The sequence below is a fragment of the Hemitrygon akajei genome, chromosome 21 (genome assembly GCF_048418815.1).
Source record: "Hemitrygon akajei chromosome 21, sHemAka1.3, whole genome shotgun sequence".
Lineage (NCBI taxonomy): Eukaryota > Metazoa > Chordata > Chondrichthyes > Myliobatiformes > Dasyatidae > Hemitrygon > Hemitrygon akajei.
In genome coordinates, this window is record NC_133144.1 from 57,359,522 (window position 1) to 57,376,126 (window position 16,605).

A 16,605-nucleotide genomic window follows, 5' to 3' on the forward strand; every position below is an offset into this window, starting at 1 on the left:
GGTTTCAACCCTGGGAAAAAGATAGTGTATGTTGACTCTCATGATCATATAAACCTCTATTAGATTCTGCCTCCACCATTCCAGAGAAAACAATCTAAGTTTGTCCAAACTCTCATAGTTTATGACTCCCAATCTAGGCAGCATCCTGTTAAACTATTTCTTCACCCTTTCCAAAGCTTCGACATCCTATAATTGAGTGACCAGAACTGTATGCAATGCTCTAGATGCAACCTAACTAGAGTTTTATAAAGCTGCAACATCTTGATTTTTGAACTCAGTGCTTCAACTAATAAAGGCGAGCATGTCAAATTCTTTCATAACCACCTTATCGATCTGTGTAGCCACTTTCAAGGACCTATGAACTTGGATCCCAGGATCCTTCTGCTCATCAACACTTCAGGGTTACTGTTACTGCCCTCAATAGTAAACTGTCTCTTTACATTTGTTCTACCAATTTGTAACTCTTTACATTTGGCCAGGTTAAAATATGTCTGCCTTTTTCCGCCTGTGTCTGCAACTGCAGCTGTATTCTTTGCTAGTCATCTATGCACTCCACAAAACCATCAAACTTCATATCATCTACAGACTTACTAATCCACCCATTTACATTTTCATCCAGGTCATTTATATACCTCACAAACAGCAAACGTCCCAGTACAGATCCCTGAAGAACACCACTAATCACAGACCTCCAGCTAGAACAAGTCCCTTCAACCACTACCCTTCATCTTCTATGGTCAAGTCGGTTCTGAATCCAGGTGGCCAATTCACTATTGATCCCATAATCTTCTGGAAGAACGTCCCATGAGGGGACTTGTCAAATGCCTTAGTAAAATCTATGTTGACAACATCCACAACTGTACCTTGATCACATTTTCAAAAAGTTTGCACAAGTTAGTAAGATATGACTCACCCTGCACAAAGCCATGTTGGCTTGCCCTGATTCCAAATGCTCATAAATTTTCCATCGAGGATGTGTGATCTTTGTCTAAAGTTGTAACTTCAATGCTTATTGATTGAAACTCTGCTGTGAACACAATTTATAAATCCTTACTCTGTTCAATGTCAAATTTTGACATTTATTGTTTCAGGCTCCCAGAATCTCTGAGTTTTGAGGAAGGTGCATTGATTGAACCTCTTTCTGTTGCAATTCATGCCTGCCGCAGAGGAGGAATAACAATTGGTAGCAAAGTCTTAATTTTAGGAGCAGGTAAGCAATTGTCTAAGTGACTATTAATATCTATTTGGTGTTTGAGTTATCAATTTGCATTTTTACGTTTTAAAAAATTGCCACTGAAAAGATAGACAGTTTAACTAGCACATGCAGATGTTTTCAGTCATCTATTTCTATGTATATTTGGTGCTGCTGAAACTGCCACTGAGTTTTACTTTGTACAGAATAATCTGTTAGGCTCAAACTACCCTATGCAGGATTGTTGCTCTGATATTTCATCACTATGTCCTTTGTTCACAGCAATGTTAGGTCAGAAATTTGTGAGTTGTCATCCCAGTCCAGGTCTTGAGTGCCTCAGATGGTTCAGGCTGATACCAACCATTCCCAAACATTACTTTTTAAAAATTTCTACCTGAGTGCAGGTTACTGTTCATCGTACAATACAGTATAAATAGCAAATTGTTGATAATTAAACATGCTAATTATGTGAACAAATAACAAAGTTAAGCTTTATGTACAAACTAATTGTGACTGCAAATCAATAAAAAGAACTTGAGAAGTAAAACAAGATGTAAATGTAGAATATTTGAATGAGCCATATATGCAAACTCTTGTATTAATTCTCATAGATGCCCTGTTGTGTGCAATATTTAAGTGCAGGCACTAATGATTAAATACAACACATACACACACGCTGGAGGAACTCAGCAGGCTAAACAACATCTATGGAAATGAAAAACAGTTGACATTTCCAACTGAGACCTCTCTTCAGGACTGGAAAGGAAGAGGGAAGACCACTGAATAAAAAGGTGGGGTGAAGGGAAGGAGTATAATTTAGAAGGTGATAGGTGAAGCCAGGTGGGTGGAAAAAACTAAAGGGGTGCAGACGAAGGAATCTGATAGGAGAGGAGGGTGGACCATGAAGAGGGGGGCACCAGGTGTAGGTGATAGGTAGGTGAGAAGAAGGAAGTAAGAGGCCAGATTGGGGAATAAAAGGAGGAGGAATGAGGAGGGAACAAAAACAATTAATGGAAAGAGAAATTGATGAATTCAAACAATCAGGTTGGAGGCTACCTAGATGGAATGTGAGGTGTTGCTCCTCCAACTTGAGGGTGACTCATCGTGGTGTGGAGGTGGTGAGGTGGGAGTAAAGATGTGCTTGATGGTAGGATCCCGTTGAAGATGGCGGAATTTACTGAGAATGATATGCTAGATGTGGAGGCTCAAGGGGTGGTAGGAGAGGAACTGTTAAGGTGGCGGGAAGATAGTGTGAGTGCAGATGTCCAGGAAGTGGAGGAGATGCAGGTGAGGGCAGCATCAGTGGTAGAGGAAGGGAAACCCCATTATTTGAATAAGGAAGCCTCATTATGGGAATAGATGCAGCGGAGACAAAGAAACTGAGAAAAGTTAAAAGCATTTTTACAGGAGTTGGGGTGGGAAAAGGTATAGTCAAGATAGCCTTGTGATTCAGAGGGTTTATAAAAAACTATCAGTAGATAGTTTGTCTCCAAAGATTGAGAAAGGTGTCAGAAATGGACCAAATGAAGGCTGGAAATTGGAGGCAAAGTTGATGAAATTGCCAAGCTCAGCATGGGTCTATGAAGCGGCACCAATGCAGTCGGTAGTGTAGTGCAGGAAGAGGAACATTATCAGGGAAGGCTTGGAACATGGACTGTCTATGTAGCCAATGATAAAGCAGACATAGATGGGGCCTTTGTGGCTACCTATGGCTACTCCTTGAGTTTGGAGAAAGTGGAGGAGTTGAAGGACAAATTTTTTCAGGGTGAGACCAGTTCTGCCAGATAGAGGAGGGTGGTTGTGGAGTGGATTTGATTAGGTCTTTTGTTGAAAAAGCAGAGAGCTTAAAGGCCTTCTTGAGGGGTGATAGAATTGTATAGTCTAAATGAGGTAGTCAGGGTGTTGAAAATTGTTGAGGAGATCGAAAACGTGAGGTGTCATGGATGTAGGTGGGAAGGGACTGCACCAAGGGGGATAGAATGGAGTCTAGACACGCAGACACAAATTCAGTGGGGCAGGAGCAGGCAAAGACATTGAGCCTATCTGGATAGTCTGTTTCTTGGATTATGGTTAGAAGGTAGCAATGAGCAATGCGAGGTAAAGGGACAATGAGTTTGGTGTTAGTGGATGGGAGCTCTCCAAAGTTGATGAGGTTAGGGATGGTGTCGGAGACAATATTCTGATGTTCCTGAATGGGGTCCTTTTCAAGGGGTATGTAAGAAGAGCTGTCTGTAAGTTGTTGCCCGGCCTTAGCAAAGAATCAGTCCACCACACAACAACAGCGACCCTTTTGTTTGTGGGTTTGATGCTCAGGTTGGGATTGGTATGGAAAGAATGGAGAGCAGTACATTCACAAGTGATAAGGTTTGAAGAGAAGAGAGAAATGCTGAAGTCAAGCTGGTTGATATCTCATCATGAGCTAGATATAAAAAGATCAGGGTGTCCAAGAAGAGGAGGAGGGTTGGAGACAGGGAGTAAGGGTCATCAGTGAAGGGTGGGGAATTGTTGCCAAAGAACTGGGCTGAGAGACTGAGGCAATGGAAGAAGACCCCGGCATTGTGGTAGGCATGGAACTCACTAAGGTGGGTGTGATGGGGGGCAAAGGCCCTTTCTGAGGACAGAATGTTATGCCTTATAGAAGCCATGGTCAGAGGGAGTGGTGAAGACATAGCAGGGATTAGAGCTCGGATCAGATGGAGAAAGAAAGTTTGTGGAGTCAGGGGAGAGGATTGTTGGTTTAAAGATTAAATAACTGGTTTAACCATTAAAAATGCTTTGGGACAAAGTACTTCACAATTTATAAACTCTGTGACCTCTAAGCATTTAATTTGCTGAATATGTTAGAAAAGAGAAGACAATTGTTTAAAAAGATAGAAATTATGTTCATAACATTAATATATATCCTTATGTGGAATTGTTTAGTGTTTGTTTAGAAAGATTCCCAATATATAAGACCATAAGACATAGGAGCAGAATTAGGCCATTTGGCTCATTGAGGCTTTTCCATCGTTCAAACATGGCTGATTTATGATACCCTCCCAACTCCCTTCTCATGCCTTAACTCTGTAACCTTTGATGTGCTTACTAATTAAGAACCTACTAACCACTGCTTTAAATATACCTAAATGACTAGGCTCCCACAGCCACCTGTGGCATTGAAATCTACAGATTGACTTCCTGGCTTAATAGATTCCTCCTCATTATGGAAGAAGGAATGAGGGTATAAACTATTTTGCAAACGTGGCACAAATTCACAAATTTGGCTGCAAAAGGACTTGGTAGTTTCATGCAGGATTCACTAAAGGTTAACTTGCAGGTTGAATCAGTAGTAAAGGTGGCAAATGCAATGTTAGTATTTATTTCTAAATGGACCTCCTTGCATTCTGAGACTGTGCTCTATGGTCCAAGAGTGTCTCACTTTTGGAAATATCCCCTCTTCGTCAACTCTAGATAAACTTTTCAATATTTGACAGGTTTCAAAGATATCACCCCTCATTCTTTAATTGTCTCATGAGTACAGGTCCTGAGCCCTGTTATTTCCAGAATCTTTCTCATGAACCTCCTCTGGACCACCTCTAATGCCAGCACATCCTTTCTTGGATAAGAGGACCAGAACTGCTCAAGGCACTCCAAATGTGACTAATCAATGCCTTATAGAGCTTCAGCATTACATCCTTGCTTTACTATTCTAATCCTCTAGAAATAAATACTGACATTGCATTTGCCACCTTTACTACTGATTCAACCTGCAAGTTAACCTTTAATGAATCTTGCATGAAACTACCAAGTCCTTTTGCAGTCTAATTTGTGAATTTGTGCCGCGTTTGCAAAATAGTTTATACCCCCATTCCTTCTTCCAAATGCACGAGCATACACTTCCCTGCACTATATTCTATCTTCCACTTCTTTGCCTATTCTAATTTGCCCAACTGCTTCTGCAGAGTCCCTGCTTCCTCAACACTACCTGCACCTCCACCTATCTTTATATCATCTGCAAACTTGGCCACAAAACAATCAATTCCATCATCCAGATTATTGTCATATAATATGGAAAGAAATGTTCCCAATACCAGACCCTGTGGAACTCCACTAGTCACCAGCAGCCAACCAGCTAAGGCCCATTTTATTCCCACTCTTTGCCTTATGGAAAGGAAATGATGACAAGTTGGGGATACATGAAGCCACACTGTGGAGTATAGAGCCCCCCCTGCCAGCATCCCCTTCCAATCAACTTTGGCCAGCTTATCTCTCATGTCTTTATAGTTCCATAATTTCTGACAAACCTGTTATAATTCTTACAAATATGTTGTAAATATAATAACTGGAGAATTTAGTTCACCAGAAAATCAAGGACACCTTTTTTCTAAACTTCATTCTTGTCAAAAAGTCTGGTACCAGGAAAATTTGTCCTATCCTGCCCACATTGTTTTTTTTAAATTTGACTTTTTGTGTATGTATTTTCAGGGACAATTGGGATTATGAATCTGCTTGTTTCTAAGGCCATGGGAGCATCTCAGGTTTTAATCTGTGGTAAGTAGTTTGTCATAATTTTAGGTGGATAAGAAATTCAAAGTCAAGAAAGTGCCTTTTAACGCATTGCATACTCCTCTCAGAATCTACATTAAGTGGCCACTTTATTAAGTACACTTGTACTACTGATCATTAATGCAAGTTTTTAATTAGCTAATCATGTGGCAGCTACTCAAAGCATAAATGCATACATGATCAAGAGGTTCAGTTGTTATTCAAACCAAAGATCAGAATGGGGAAGAAATGTGATCTAAGAGACATTGACCATAGAATAATTGTTAGTGCCAGACAGGGTGGTTTGAGTATCTTAGAAAGTACCGACGTGCTGGGATTTTCATGTACAACAGTATCTGGAGTTTACAGAAAATGGTGTGAGAAACAAAAAAAAAATCCAAAGAATGGCAGTTCAGAGGGCAAAAACTCCTTGCTATTGAGAGTGGTCAGAGGAGAATTGTCTGACTGGTTAAAGCTGACAGGAAGGCAACAGTAACGCAAATAACAATGCATTACAACAGTGGTGTGTAGGAGAGCATCTCTGAACGCACAATACGTCGAACCTTGAAGTGGATGGGGTTCAGTAGCAGAAGACCACAAACTTACACTCAGTGGCCATTTTATTAGGTGCAGGAGATACCCAATAAAGTGGCCACTGACTCTAAACCTTTGTTTAGTGAGAGCCATCAAAGTTAATTGTTCGTTGTCTCAGACTCACGTGGACAATAAACTAGACTGGACTAAAAATACAGAGGCTCTGTAGAAGAAGGGGCAAAAATGACTGACTTTCTGAGAAGGCTGTGCTAATTCAGCATCTGTAGTACTATGCTGCAAATGTTCTATGACTCTGGTGGCCAGCATTCTATTCTATGCCATAGTTCGCTGGGAAAGCAAGGTGAGAGCAGCTGATTCCAAGATGATGGATAAGCTCATCTGGAAGGCTGGTTCTGGGGGTGGAACTGGATTCCCTGGTGGTTGTGTATGAGAGGAGGATAGCTGCAGAAGCTAAGGATCGTTACGGACAATCCCTCTCATCACCTCCACGACATACTGGACAAACAGAGGAGTACCTTTAGTAACAGATTAATTCCACCAAGATGCACCACTGAATGCCACAGGAGTTCCTTTTTCCTTGTGGCTATAAGACTCTACAACACCTCCCCCTTAAGTATGTAAGTATATAGCTTCATTACATAGCTATAGTTTGCACTATTACTTTTGAATGCACATTTTGTATTTTTTCATACCTAAATGCTTAAATTTTGTATTTTAAAGTATATGTTTCTGACTGAGCAACCTTGCAATGGTAATTTCCTTTAGGGTAAATAAAGTTTTATCTTGTAGTTTGATGTTATCACTGGCCTAGAATCTGTGTTGCATATACTTCTCAGAGTTTTAAGGCAGAATATTTTGCAGGGCCTTTTGCTAAATGCATTTGCACAGTTAAGCACAAAATCTAGAAGTTGCTGCCTGTCGTTACCTTCTCCTTACTGAGCTTCATCAAGACAATCAACATGGAATCAGTTAATTGCTGTGATTTTATTGTTGACTGTCAAAATGATTGAATAAACTTTACTGTACCTATCTAGACATGGGAAAACACTTAACATATAATTATATATTTGTAAATGATACTGAGCTTTTGTTCTCTATTTACTGCCTCTGCTTCATACAGAGAAGTAGATTTGGTTCCCTCATATGTTTCTACCATAGTATCCCTGTAAAAGGTGTCATTTTTCCATAGGGTCTTTGCCACATTTATGATTAAAACTAATTAAAGCTCTTTCTATCTACAATATTAAGATGCATCTTTAAACTGTTTACTTTTTTTCCATTCTTGTTTTGTCTTCAATAAAATGATACTGCATCCTAATAGCACAGTTCAGAGATGGTCCCTTAGATTGCTATTACTAAGAAATGATTAAATAAATTAATAACTGGGTTTCAGTCTGGTAGAATGCTATTTAGGAAGACTGCAAGATCATAAGACACAGGACCACATTTAGGCCATTTGGCACATCAAGTTTGTTTTGCCATTCCATCCATCATAGCTGACTTAATACCCTTCTCAGCCCTGTCTCAGATCTTGCATCATCAGCATGCAGATTATAGCTCTTTTTGAAACTGCAACTCGACATTTTATCTTTTTCTCTTCCCTGTGCAGTCCAGTTATAATTGTCTCCCCAACATGCTCTTTGTATGTGTCCTACTTTGCTGAATTTTTGCAAGTTTTGACTTTAAACCTGCATTGGTTTGGGGTATGTGAACCTCTGCTAGTTTCTGTGTTAAACATTGCAATTTTGTTCATGCTTACTTTCATTCCTGACTGCAACTCAGTTGTGCCTCACTCTGCTGTTTCCATTGATCAGCTATTTCAACTACTCTTTTAAACGGTACTTGTGCTTCAGTTAGTAGCTGTTTTGAATACTTTCTTGCAAGATTCCACAACCTATATGATCTGTTAGTGCATCATTAAGCTTATCATTGAACTAAACAATGCTCAGACAATCTCATCAACTCAGCCACATATGCTGAAATGGGCTCCCTTTCCTTTTGTTTCCACTTATGAAATCTAAAGAGTTCTGCAATTAACAGTGGTTTCGGTTTTAAATATTCCTGAATTACTTTCGTGATATCAGCTAAGCTAATTTTGGCTAGTTTGGTCGGAGCAGTCAAACTTCTAAGCAAGCTGTATGTCTTTAAACCCAATACATTCAGCAAAACTAGTACCCTCTTCTCATTGGCTATTTCATTTGCTTCAAAATACTGCTCAGTTAGCTCAGTGTACACGAATCAGATATCTATTGAGTAATCAAATGCATCTATCTTTCCCATGAAACCAGCCAATGTTTTTTTTTAATGATAATTATCATCCGGTACTCACTGTTTTTGATCCTGTGAATTCTATTTTTTGCCTTTTTTAAAACTCTACATCATCTTTCCTTTTATGAAGAAGATAAAAAGATGAGCTGTGCTTTTTTTTTAACTCAGCTGTCTTGCTGTGCTTTTTTTAAAAACTCTACATCTTGCTGCACTTCAACAGGTAGTTAATTATTGCATGTTTATTTAAAACTTAATCATTGCCACTGTCATGCTTTGTAATTCTGAAACTAATTGAATGCAAAACAAGGAGCCAGGAGATGAGCATGTCTACTTTGATTTTACTTTAGCAAGGCATATAAGTATGATGTAACCTCATGACGTATGTAAACCACTTATTTTTTGCAAATAACTCAATGTTTTATTGATTTTAAATGAACAAGAATGCTTAATCATACAATATATTTACAATATTATTCAAATGATACTGGAATATTCACTACACAACAGGGACTGCTTAAGATGAGAACCAGTGGTATTACTGGAAAGACACTACCATAGATTGGCTGACCGCCAGGAGGCAAAGAGTGGGAGTTAAACAGGGCCTTTTCTGGTTGACTGCCTGTGACTAGTGGTGTACCGCAGGAGTCAGGGCTGGAACTACGTCTTATGTCACTAACTTCGATGACGGAATTGATGACTTTGTGGCCAAGTTTGCGGACGATATGAAGATAGGTGGGGAGGCAGGTAGAGCTGAGGAAGCAGGAAGTCTGCAGAAGGACTTGGATAGAATAGAAGAATGGGCAAAGAAGTGGCAGATGGAATATAGTGTAGGGAAGTGTATGGTCATGCACTTTGGTAGAAGGAATTAAGGCATAGACTATTTTCTAAATGGGACTTCACATTCTTCATGCAGAATCCCCGAAAGGTTAACTTTCCTGTTGAGTCAGTGATAAGGAAGGTAAATGCATTCATTTCGAGAGGACTAGAATATATGAACAAGGATATAATGCGGAGGCTTTATAAGACATTGGTGAGACTGCACAGGGTATTGTGAGCAGTTTTAGATTCCTTATCTAAGAAAAGTTGTGCTGGCATTGGAGAGGGTCCAAAGGAGGTTCACGAGAATGGAAGGGCGAATGTATGAGGAGTGTTTGATGGCTTGGGGCTTGTACATGTTGGAATTTAGAAGAATGGGGGGGAGCTGGGAGGATATCATTGAAATCTTTCAAATGTTGTGAAAGGCCTAGATAGAAGTGATGCAGAGAGGCTGTTCCCTATGGTGGGGAACCTTACTAGAGGAATATCCATTTAGAGCAGAGATAAGAAACAATCTCTTTGGCTAGAGGGTGGTGATTTTGTAGAATTCATTGCCACGGATGGCTATGGAGGCCAAATCATTGGGTGTATTTAAAGCAGAGGTTGATATGTGCTTGATTAGTCAGGATGTCAAAAATTATGAGTAGAAGCTAGGAGAACAGGGTTGAGATGGATAATGAATCAGCCATGATCAAATGGCGGAGCAGACTCAATGGGCTGTATAGCCTAAATCTGCTCCCATGTCTTATGGTCTTATACTGTAGCCCATCCACTTTAATATTTGGCATGTGCGTTCAGGGATCCTCTTCTGCACATCACTGTTGTAACACGTAAACTAGTCTGACCATTCTTCTCTAACCTCTCTCATTAACCTCCAGCAGTGGCGGGATCTCCCTGTGGCCACACGCTTCAATTCCACAGACCACTCCCACTCCAATATGTCTGTCCATGGCCTCCTCTACCGTCAAGATGAGGCCACAGGCAGGCTGATGGAGCAATACTTTATCTCCCGCCTAGGTAGCCTCCTACCTGCCGGCATGAACATTCAACTCACAGACCTCCGTTGATACCCCTGCCCCCCCCCCCCCTTATCCCACCCCTATCTATAATTTTAGTCTGGTTCTCTTTCTCTTTTTCCCCCTCACTATAATCTCCCCCCAGCCCTACCTTTCTTTCTCTTTTATTTCCCATAATTCTCCACCTTCCCCCTAGCCCATTTCCCTTCAGGCTATCACTTCCCAGCTCTCTACTTCATTCCTCCCCCTACTTCTTATCCCTCCTCGACCATCCCAGGTTACTTCACTCCTGATGAAGGGTTTCGGCCCGAAACGTCATCACTACCTCCTCCCATAGATGCTGTCTGGCCTGCTGAGTTCTGCCAGCATTTTGTGTTTTTATTTATTTCCAGTGTCTGCAGATTCACTCGTGTTGCCTCTGGATATGATAAAGTCTGCTCTATTACAGATCTTATAGAAAGTCGGTTGAAAAAGGCAAAGCAAATGGGAGCTACTTTCACTATTGCTGTTGAGAAAAACATGAGCAGTAAGGAACTGAGCCAAAAAATAAGAGATTCATTTGGTGGAGCTATGGCTGACATGTCCATTGAGTGCACTGGGGCAGAGTTATGTATCCAAGCAGGTATCTATGTGAGTACAACTGAGTATGAAATTTTACATTCTGTTAACTTCAATTTTAAAGAAATTCAATTGAATTAATTTGGTCCGGAGCCAGTTATAAAAACATGAATGTACATGTAAAACAGATGTTTGGCTAGCTCAGCAGTTGACATGAAGGTTGCAGGCCCCTTCTACCCTGTGCTAAGTTGCTGTCCTCCTTAGAGTTTGGGGATGAACTTTACAATTAGTTTTGCCTCATTGAAAAAGGACGTTTCAGCCACTTCTCACTGGATTCCTAACAACAACTATTCTTGTTGATAAACATGCAAACTTACTAATGTGGATTGTACTAGGCTTGACCATGGTTCTCTAAATGACAAGATAATGTGTGATATGAACAGTGAAGGCTCCTAATCATAGCAATTGATAAAACCAGCAGTTTTAGGATATGAGTACTGTTACATGATTCTTCTGCTTTGAAGTTTTGTTCAAAAGCTTGAGGCTGTCATGAACACTGGACCAATCCAGTATTGAGACAAAAGACAAAATTCTCAGCATATCAGGCAGAGAAACAGAAATAATTATTTGTGTCAATGACCTTTCTACAAAGATAGTAAAAAATTAACATAAGTAGGCTGTAAGGTGCACTTAACAAATGGGGAGGAGAAAGCAGATGAAAAGGTTTAACATTACATGATGATGTGAGAGCTTAAATATCAACACAAATGTTAATAGAATACAGTAAAAATCCCAAAGAAGCAGCAAATCAATTTCTGAGATTGGCAAAACAATAGGAAGGACTGGTGGCTATCTGAAATGAAAATGCTGGAATAATGATTACATTTTAATTGATGCAGTCTAGAAGGCTACAACTAGACATCTGCGTAGGCTTAATAAATTGTGTAGGTTTGGCTACGTTACTTCTGAAGAAATTACTTCTTAAGAAGCTAGTTGAAAGATGAATTGGTGTCTTTGGTGTTGCATTGAGTTTTGTTGGAACAATGAATGAAGCCAAAAATAGAAACTGGAGTGACGAGTGGGAGTTCGGCATCAATGAATAGACTGAACGTTATATTGCAAACTGGTTATCTACTCTGCCTTGGTTCTCCCCATCTGCTCTGCACTGAGTTCATGGCTGAGTCAAGAGCAGAAAATACTACTTTTAATTTGGTATAGTATGCAAATAAATTGGTGCTTCACATAAAAATACTATTTGAGGTTTATGAAATCACTTCTCCTGGTTGCAATGATTTGGATTGCAGAGATGTTAAGGACATATTGTAGGAAATAGCAATAATCCAATGTCAATAGCTCAAGGTTGTTTTAATACTGGTTATTAATTTTGAAGATGTGATTGGCACTGCTGCATTTACAGGCAATACTTTGCTTTAAGAAAGTAGTTAACATCAGAAGTAATTGTTGTATAACTAGGCCAAAATAGTTTACAGTGTACCAAGTGTACACAGAATTTCTCATTACTAAATAAAACAAGTTATTGAATCTACTTTAACATTCTGGAGCCTGTGTAAGTGGAGCCAGAATTGAGTCTGCTTCATTTTGTTTTAAAAATTTTGATTTATACTGTGTACTCTTTCTCACATAATCTAAAATATTCTTTTGATTCGAGAAAACAGTTGGATAATTTTTTTAATATTTATCTCAAATGGAAGAAATTAAATGAATATAAAATGTAATTTCTGACCAATTTATAAAGAGATGTTGAATAAGAATTTCACTTATGAGAAAACCTTGACTGTCATTGCACAAATACATTTTAGTGACCTATTAAAATTTTAAATATAGTTGTGTTATTTATCATTTTTAAAAATATTTTCTTAGGCAACTAAGTCTGGAGGGGTTTTGGTTCTGGTTGGTATGGACAAACCTTCAGCAAACATCCCTGTCTTAGAAGTGGGAATTCGGGAAATTGATATTCGGGGGGTTTTCAGATATTGCAACACGTAAGTATGAAATAATAAATCATATATTTCAGCCAATTTAAAATTGAACTGGTGACTTCTTTTAATTAGCAGCAAGACCCCTTGAACAATGTTTCAAAAAATAATACCAGGATGCTGCCCTGATTAGAGAACATGTCTTTTGAGGATAGGTTGTGTGAGCTAGAGCTTTTTGGAGCAAAGGAGGATGAAAAGTGTTTTGTTAGTAGTATTTAAGTTGATAAGGGGCATTTATAGATTGGACAACCAGTGCTTTTTTTCTCATGGTGGCAATGGTCAATACCAGGACATCCATTTAAAATGAGTGGAATAAAGTTTGTGAGAGATGTCAGAAGTATATTTTTCCACACAGAGAGTGGCAGGTGCCTAGAACATAATGCTGAGGATGGTGGTAGAGGCAGATCCAATAGGGATATTTAAGGGACACTTAGATTGGCATATGGATTTAAGATAAATGAGAGGTTATTGCGTTATGTAAAAGGAAAGAAGTAGATAGTGTAATTGGTTTATATTAGTCGGCACAACATTGTGAGCTGAAGGACCCGTTCAGTTCTACATTCGATCTCAGTCCAGATTGTCCCAGCCCAAGATGTTGACTGCCCATTTTCGTTCCATAGATGTTACCTGAGTCACTAAGTTCCTCCAATACTTTGTGTGTTGCCCCATATTTCCAGCATCTGCAGTCTGTTGTGGCCCCAAGGAGAATGGAACTGTCAGGATTGCTCTACATAGAGCCAATATAGACTTGATGGGCTAAATGGCCAGTGCTTTTCTTTGGTTCTAAAGTATAAGCTATTTATCCTAAAATTTATTTTCTTTGCCATTTTCTTAAACTACTATGTGCAATACTTCGGGACTCTTGCTTTCAGAAAAGGCACTATATAACTGCAGTCATTTCATTGTGAAAATAATCTACAGTTTAAGTGTAAAAACTGGAAGTTGCTCCAGGTAGAATAATCAAGTAAAGTTGTATGTTATTCCCTTTCCATTGTTTTTGTTGACAGGTGGCCTGTGGCAATTGACATGCTGGCTTCAAAGGCAATAGATGTGAAGCCTGTGGTCACACATCGCTTTCTCTTGGAAGAAGCTATCAAAGCTTTTGAAACAACAAAGAAAGGTGTGGGAATAAAAGTTATGCTTAAGTGTGATTCCAGTAATGAGAATCACTGAGAATATTTTTTTGTGTGCACGTGATTTCAACTGTTATCACGAGGTTGCAACCAATGACAGATTTGACTTTAGGTAATCCATTAAAAGGTAATTTCCTGGATAATTTGCACATACAAATAATCTTGTTAGTTGATCCAGTTTTAATTATATTTGGTTAACAATCATGTAAAATACATGCAAAGTAAATCAGGGGTCTGTTATGAGGGAACAGGTTCACAGGTTTGCTAAGTGAGACAAAACAATGATTATGAATAAGCACATTAACCATTTATTTACAGACAAACAGTAAAACATTCAGTACCACTTCAAACTCAGCAGGTGCTCCATTGTCTCCCCAAGTTACACAACTATAAAACTAAACATTCAACAAACACACCTTAGCTAATTGTGTACGTGGGCCTTCCTTTATGTATCTGCAGCATGCTTTCCCAATGTTTCTTCAGCACTGATCATGATCTCAGTGTGATGATGATACCCTGGAGACAAAGGAAAGCCAGTCAGTCTTTCACATGTGCTATTCTTGTACCACTGAGGCGCCTGAAACTGGTCAGCAGTGCCACAGAAGCAGCTTTTGACCAACTCGTAAACTTACCCTTTAAATTACATGGTGTCAGTTACAATGCTTACGGAATTTATTAAGTGACGTACCAAAATCCTGTTTTCTTTAGCGACCCCTTAGGATAAAGAATAACTTGCTTCCTCTACATTTCTGGCAAATGAGTCAATGCAGGAACAGCAGACTGGGGCAGGTGGAGTTTGATGGTTTGGGTGAGTGGGTTGCTATGTGCTTCTGCCATTGGCAATTTGCCTGCCTACAGACTTACTGGACAGACACAAAATGCTTGGTGTCTTCCTGTGTGCTTCTCCATCATTTTGAGAAATCTTTGGGCAAGCATTCTCAGGAATAAGAAAGGATAATGCTACTGTCTAAAGCAAACACTAAGACCATCCTTGAAATGTTTTCACTGTTGTGACCGAACTCAGAGTAGAGTGCATGTTTTGAATAACTGGTGTCAGGCACGTGGATGATGCATGATCAGAAGTTTTATGCTTGACATAAACCACTGAAGTTTTTTCACCCATCCTGCCAATGCATTTGAAGGTTTTAAATTTGTGGTGTTTATCCAGTGCTTTAAGGTGTTTGCTGTAGCCTAACTATTTCTTCAAAGTAACCAGGAACTCAGGGATCACTGCTACTCAATGGACCATCATCTTCCTGTCAGGTTTAAGGTCTTGATCTTCAAATGCTCTTTTTACTAGGTGACAAAATGCATCATTTGTATAATGACTGACAACTTGGATTGTGCACAGAACAGACACTTAATAGTACAGTTCAGATATTATTAAAAATAACATGGATGGAGTTCAGTGGTTGTGAATGCCAAGTGGCTCCACAACTTGAAATTTATTTCCAGCTTTTTCTTAGCCCTTGAACATATCAGGTTACCTTCACTTTAATATTAGCAAGTTTTAACATGATGTTGTAATTCAGATTATATGCACAATGTCATGAGAGGGAGCATTTGATCTGTCAAACAGCGGAATTTGACCTGACAATTACAGAATATTGTATCACACAATTAATTCAAGGATGAAAATGGAGAATAAAGATGATTATGAAGATAAATAATCTGGACTTTTGTTTCTGTGCCTTTAGTTACCAATCACAACACAACTCTTCTGTGTATATTCATAAATATGTAAGGAATTGAAGAAGGTGTAGGTTATCTGGAATATGATTCATAGATTTTACACCATGGAAGCAGGTTCTTCAGCCCAACTCATCCATATAGAACATGATACATAGCTGAGCTACTCCTTTTTGCCTATATTTGGCCCATATCTCTCTAAGCCTTTCCAAATTCATTTATCTGTCAAATAGTCTTTTAAACATTGTAATTTTACTTTCCTCTACTACCTCCTCTAGTATCTTGTTCCATTCACTCACAGTCTGTGTGAATAACTTGCCCCTCAGATCCTCTTTGAAATGTTCCTCTTTCACTTTATATGTATAACTCTAACTCTCCCATTCAGGGGAAAAAAAAGATTGTGATTATCTACCTCATCAATGCCCCTCATTTTATAAATCTCTAAAAGGTTCCCAACTTTTTTTATGCCATGGACCCCTACCCTCCCAGGACCCCAGGTTGGGAGCCCTTCTTTATAAAGTCAACCTTTAGCCTCCTTCACTCTGGGGCTATAAGTTTCTGTTTCCAATCTTGCCATTAATAATTATATTGACATTACAAAGTATTCTACCACTATTCAATGTTCTAGGTATCCCACCCCACTACAGAGTTCAGTGCTTTACCTTCTGGAAAGATATCCATGGATTTGGCATATAACTTAAATACTTGAGTACTCTCATATCTCAGTTACAATGTTCACTATTGGACATGTTCTGTACCTGGAATCTGCATTTCCATTCATTCTGGATCTCTCCCCGCTACTCTCTCAAGCAGCAACATTGCAACCATGATACGAACACAATGTCAGAGGACTCTTA

The 16,605-nt window shown here is 39.2% G+C and overlaps 1 protein-coding gene across 5 annotated transcripts in view; it reads left to right on the top strand.

Annotated features, from left to right (window-relative positions):
• Nucleotides 1–15,729, top strand: part of LOC140714328 (sorbitol dehydrogenase-like) — a 45,322-nt gene extending 29,593 nt beyond the window's left edge. For all 5 annotated transcript variants that reach the window (XM_073025486.1, XM_073025487.1, XM_073025489.1 and 2 more), the window contains 5 exons: nucleotides 1,092–1,210; nucleotides 5,657–5,722; nucleotides 10,820–11,001; nucleotides 12,811–12,932; nucleotides 13,934–15,729. In XM_073025486.1, coding sequence (XP_072881587.1) covers nucleotides 1,092–1,210; nucleotides 5,657–5,722; nucleotides 10,820–11,001; nucleotides 12,811–12,932; nucleotides 13,934–14,099 — 655 coding nt within the window. In that variant the 3' untranslated portion in view covers nucleotides 14,100–15,729. The remainder of the gene's footprint in view (nucleotides 1–1,091; nucleotides 1,211–5,656; nucleotides 5,723–10,819; nucleotides 11,002–12,810; nucleotides 12,933–13,933) is intronic.
• The last annotated feature ends 876 nt before the right edge of the window (nucleotides 15,730–16,605 follow it).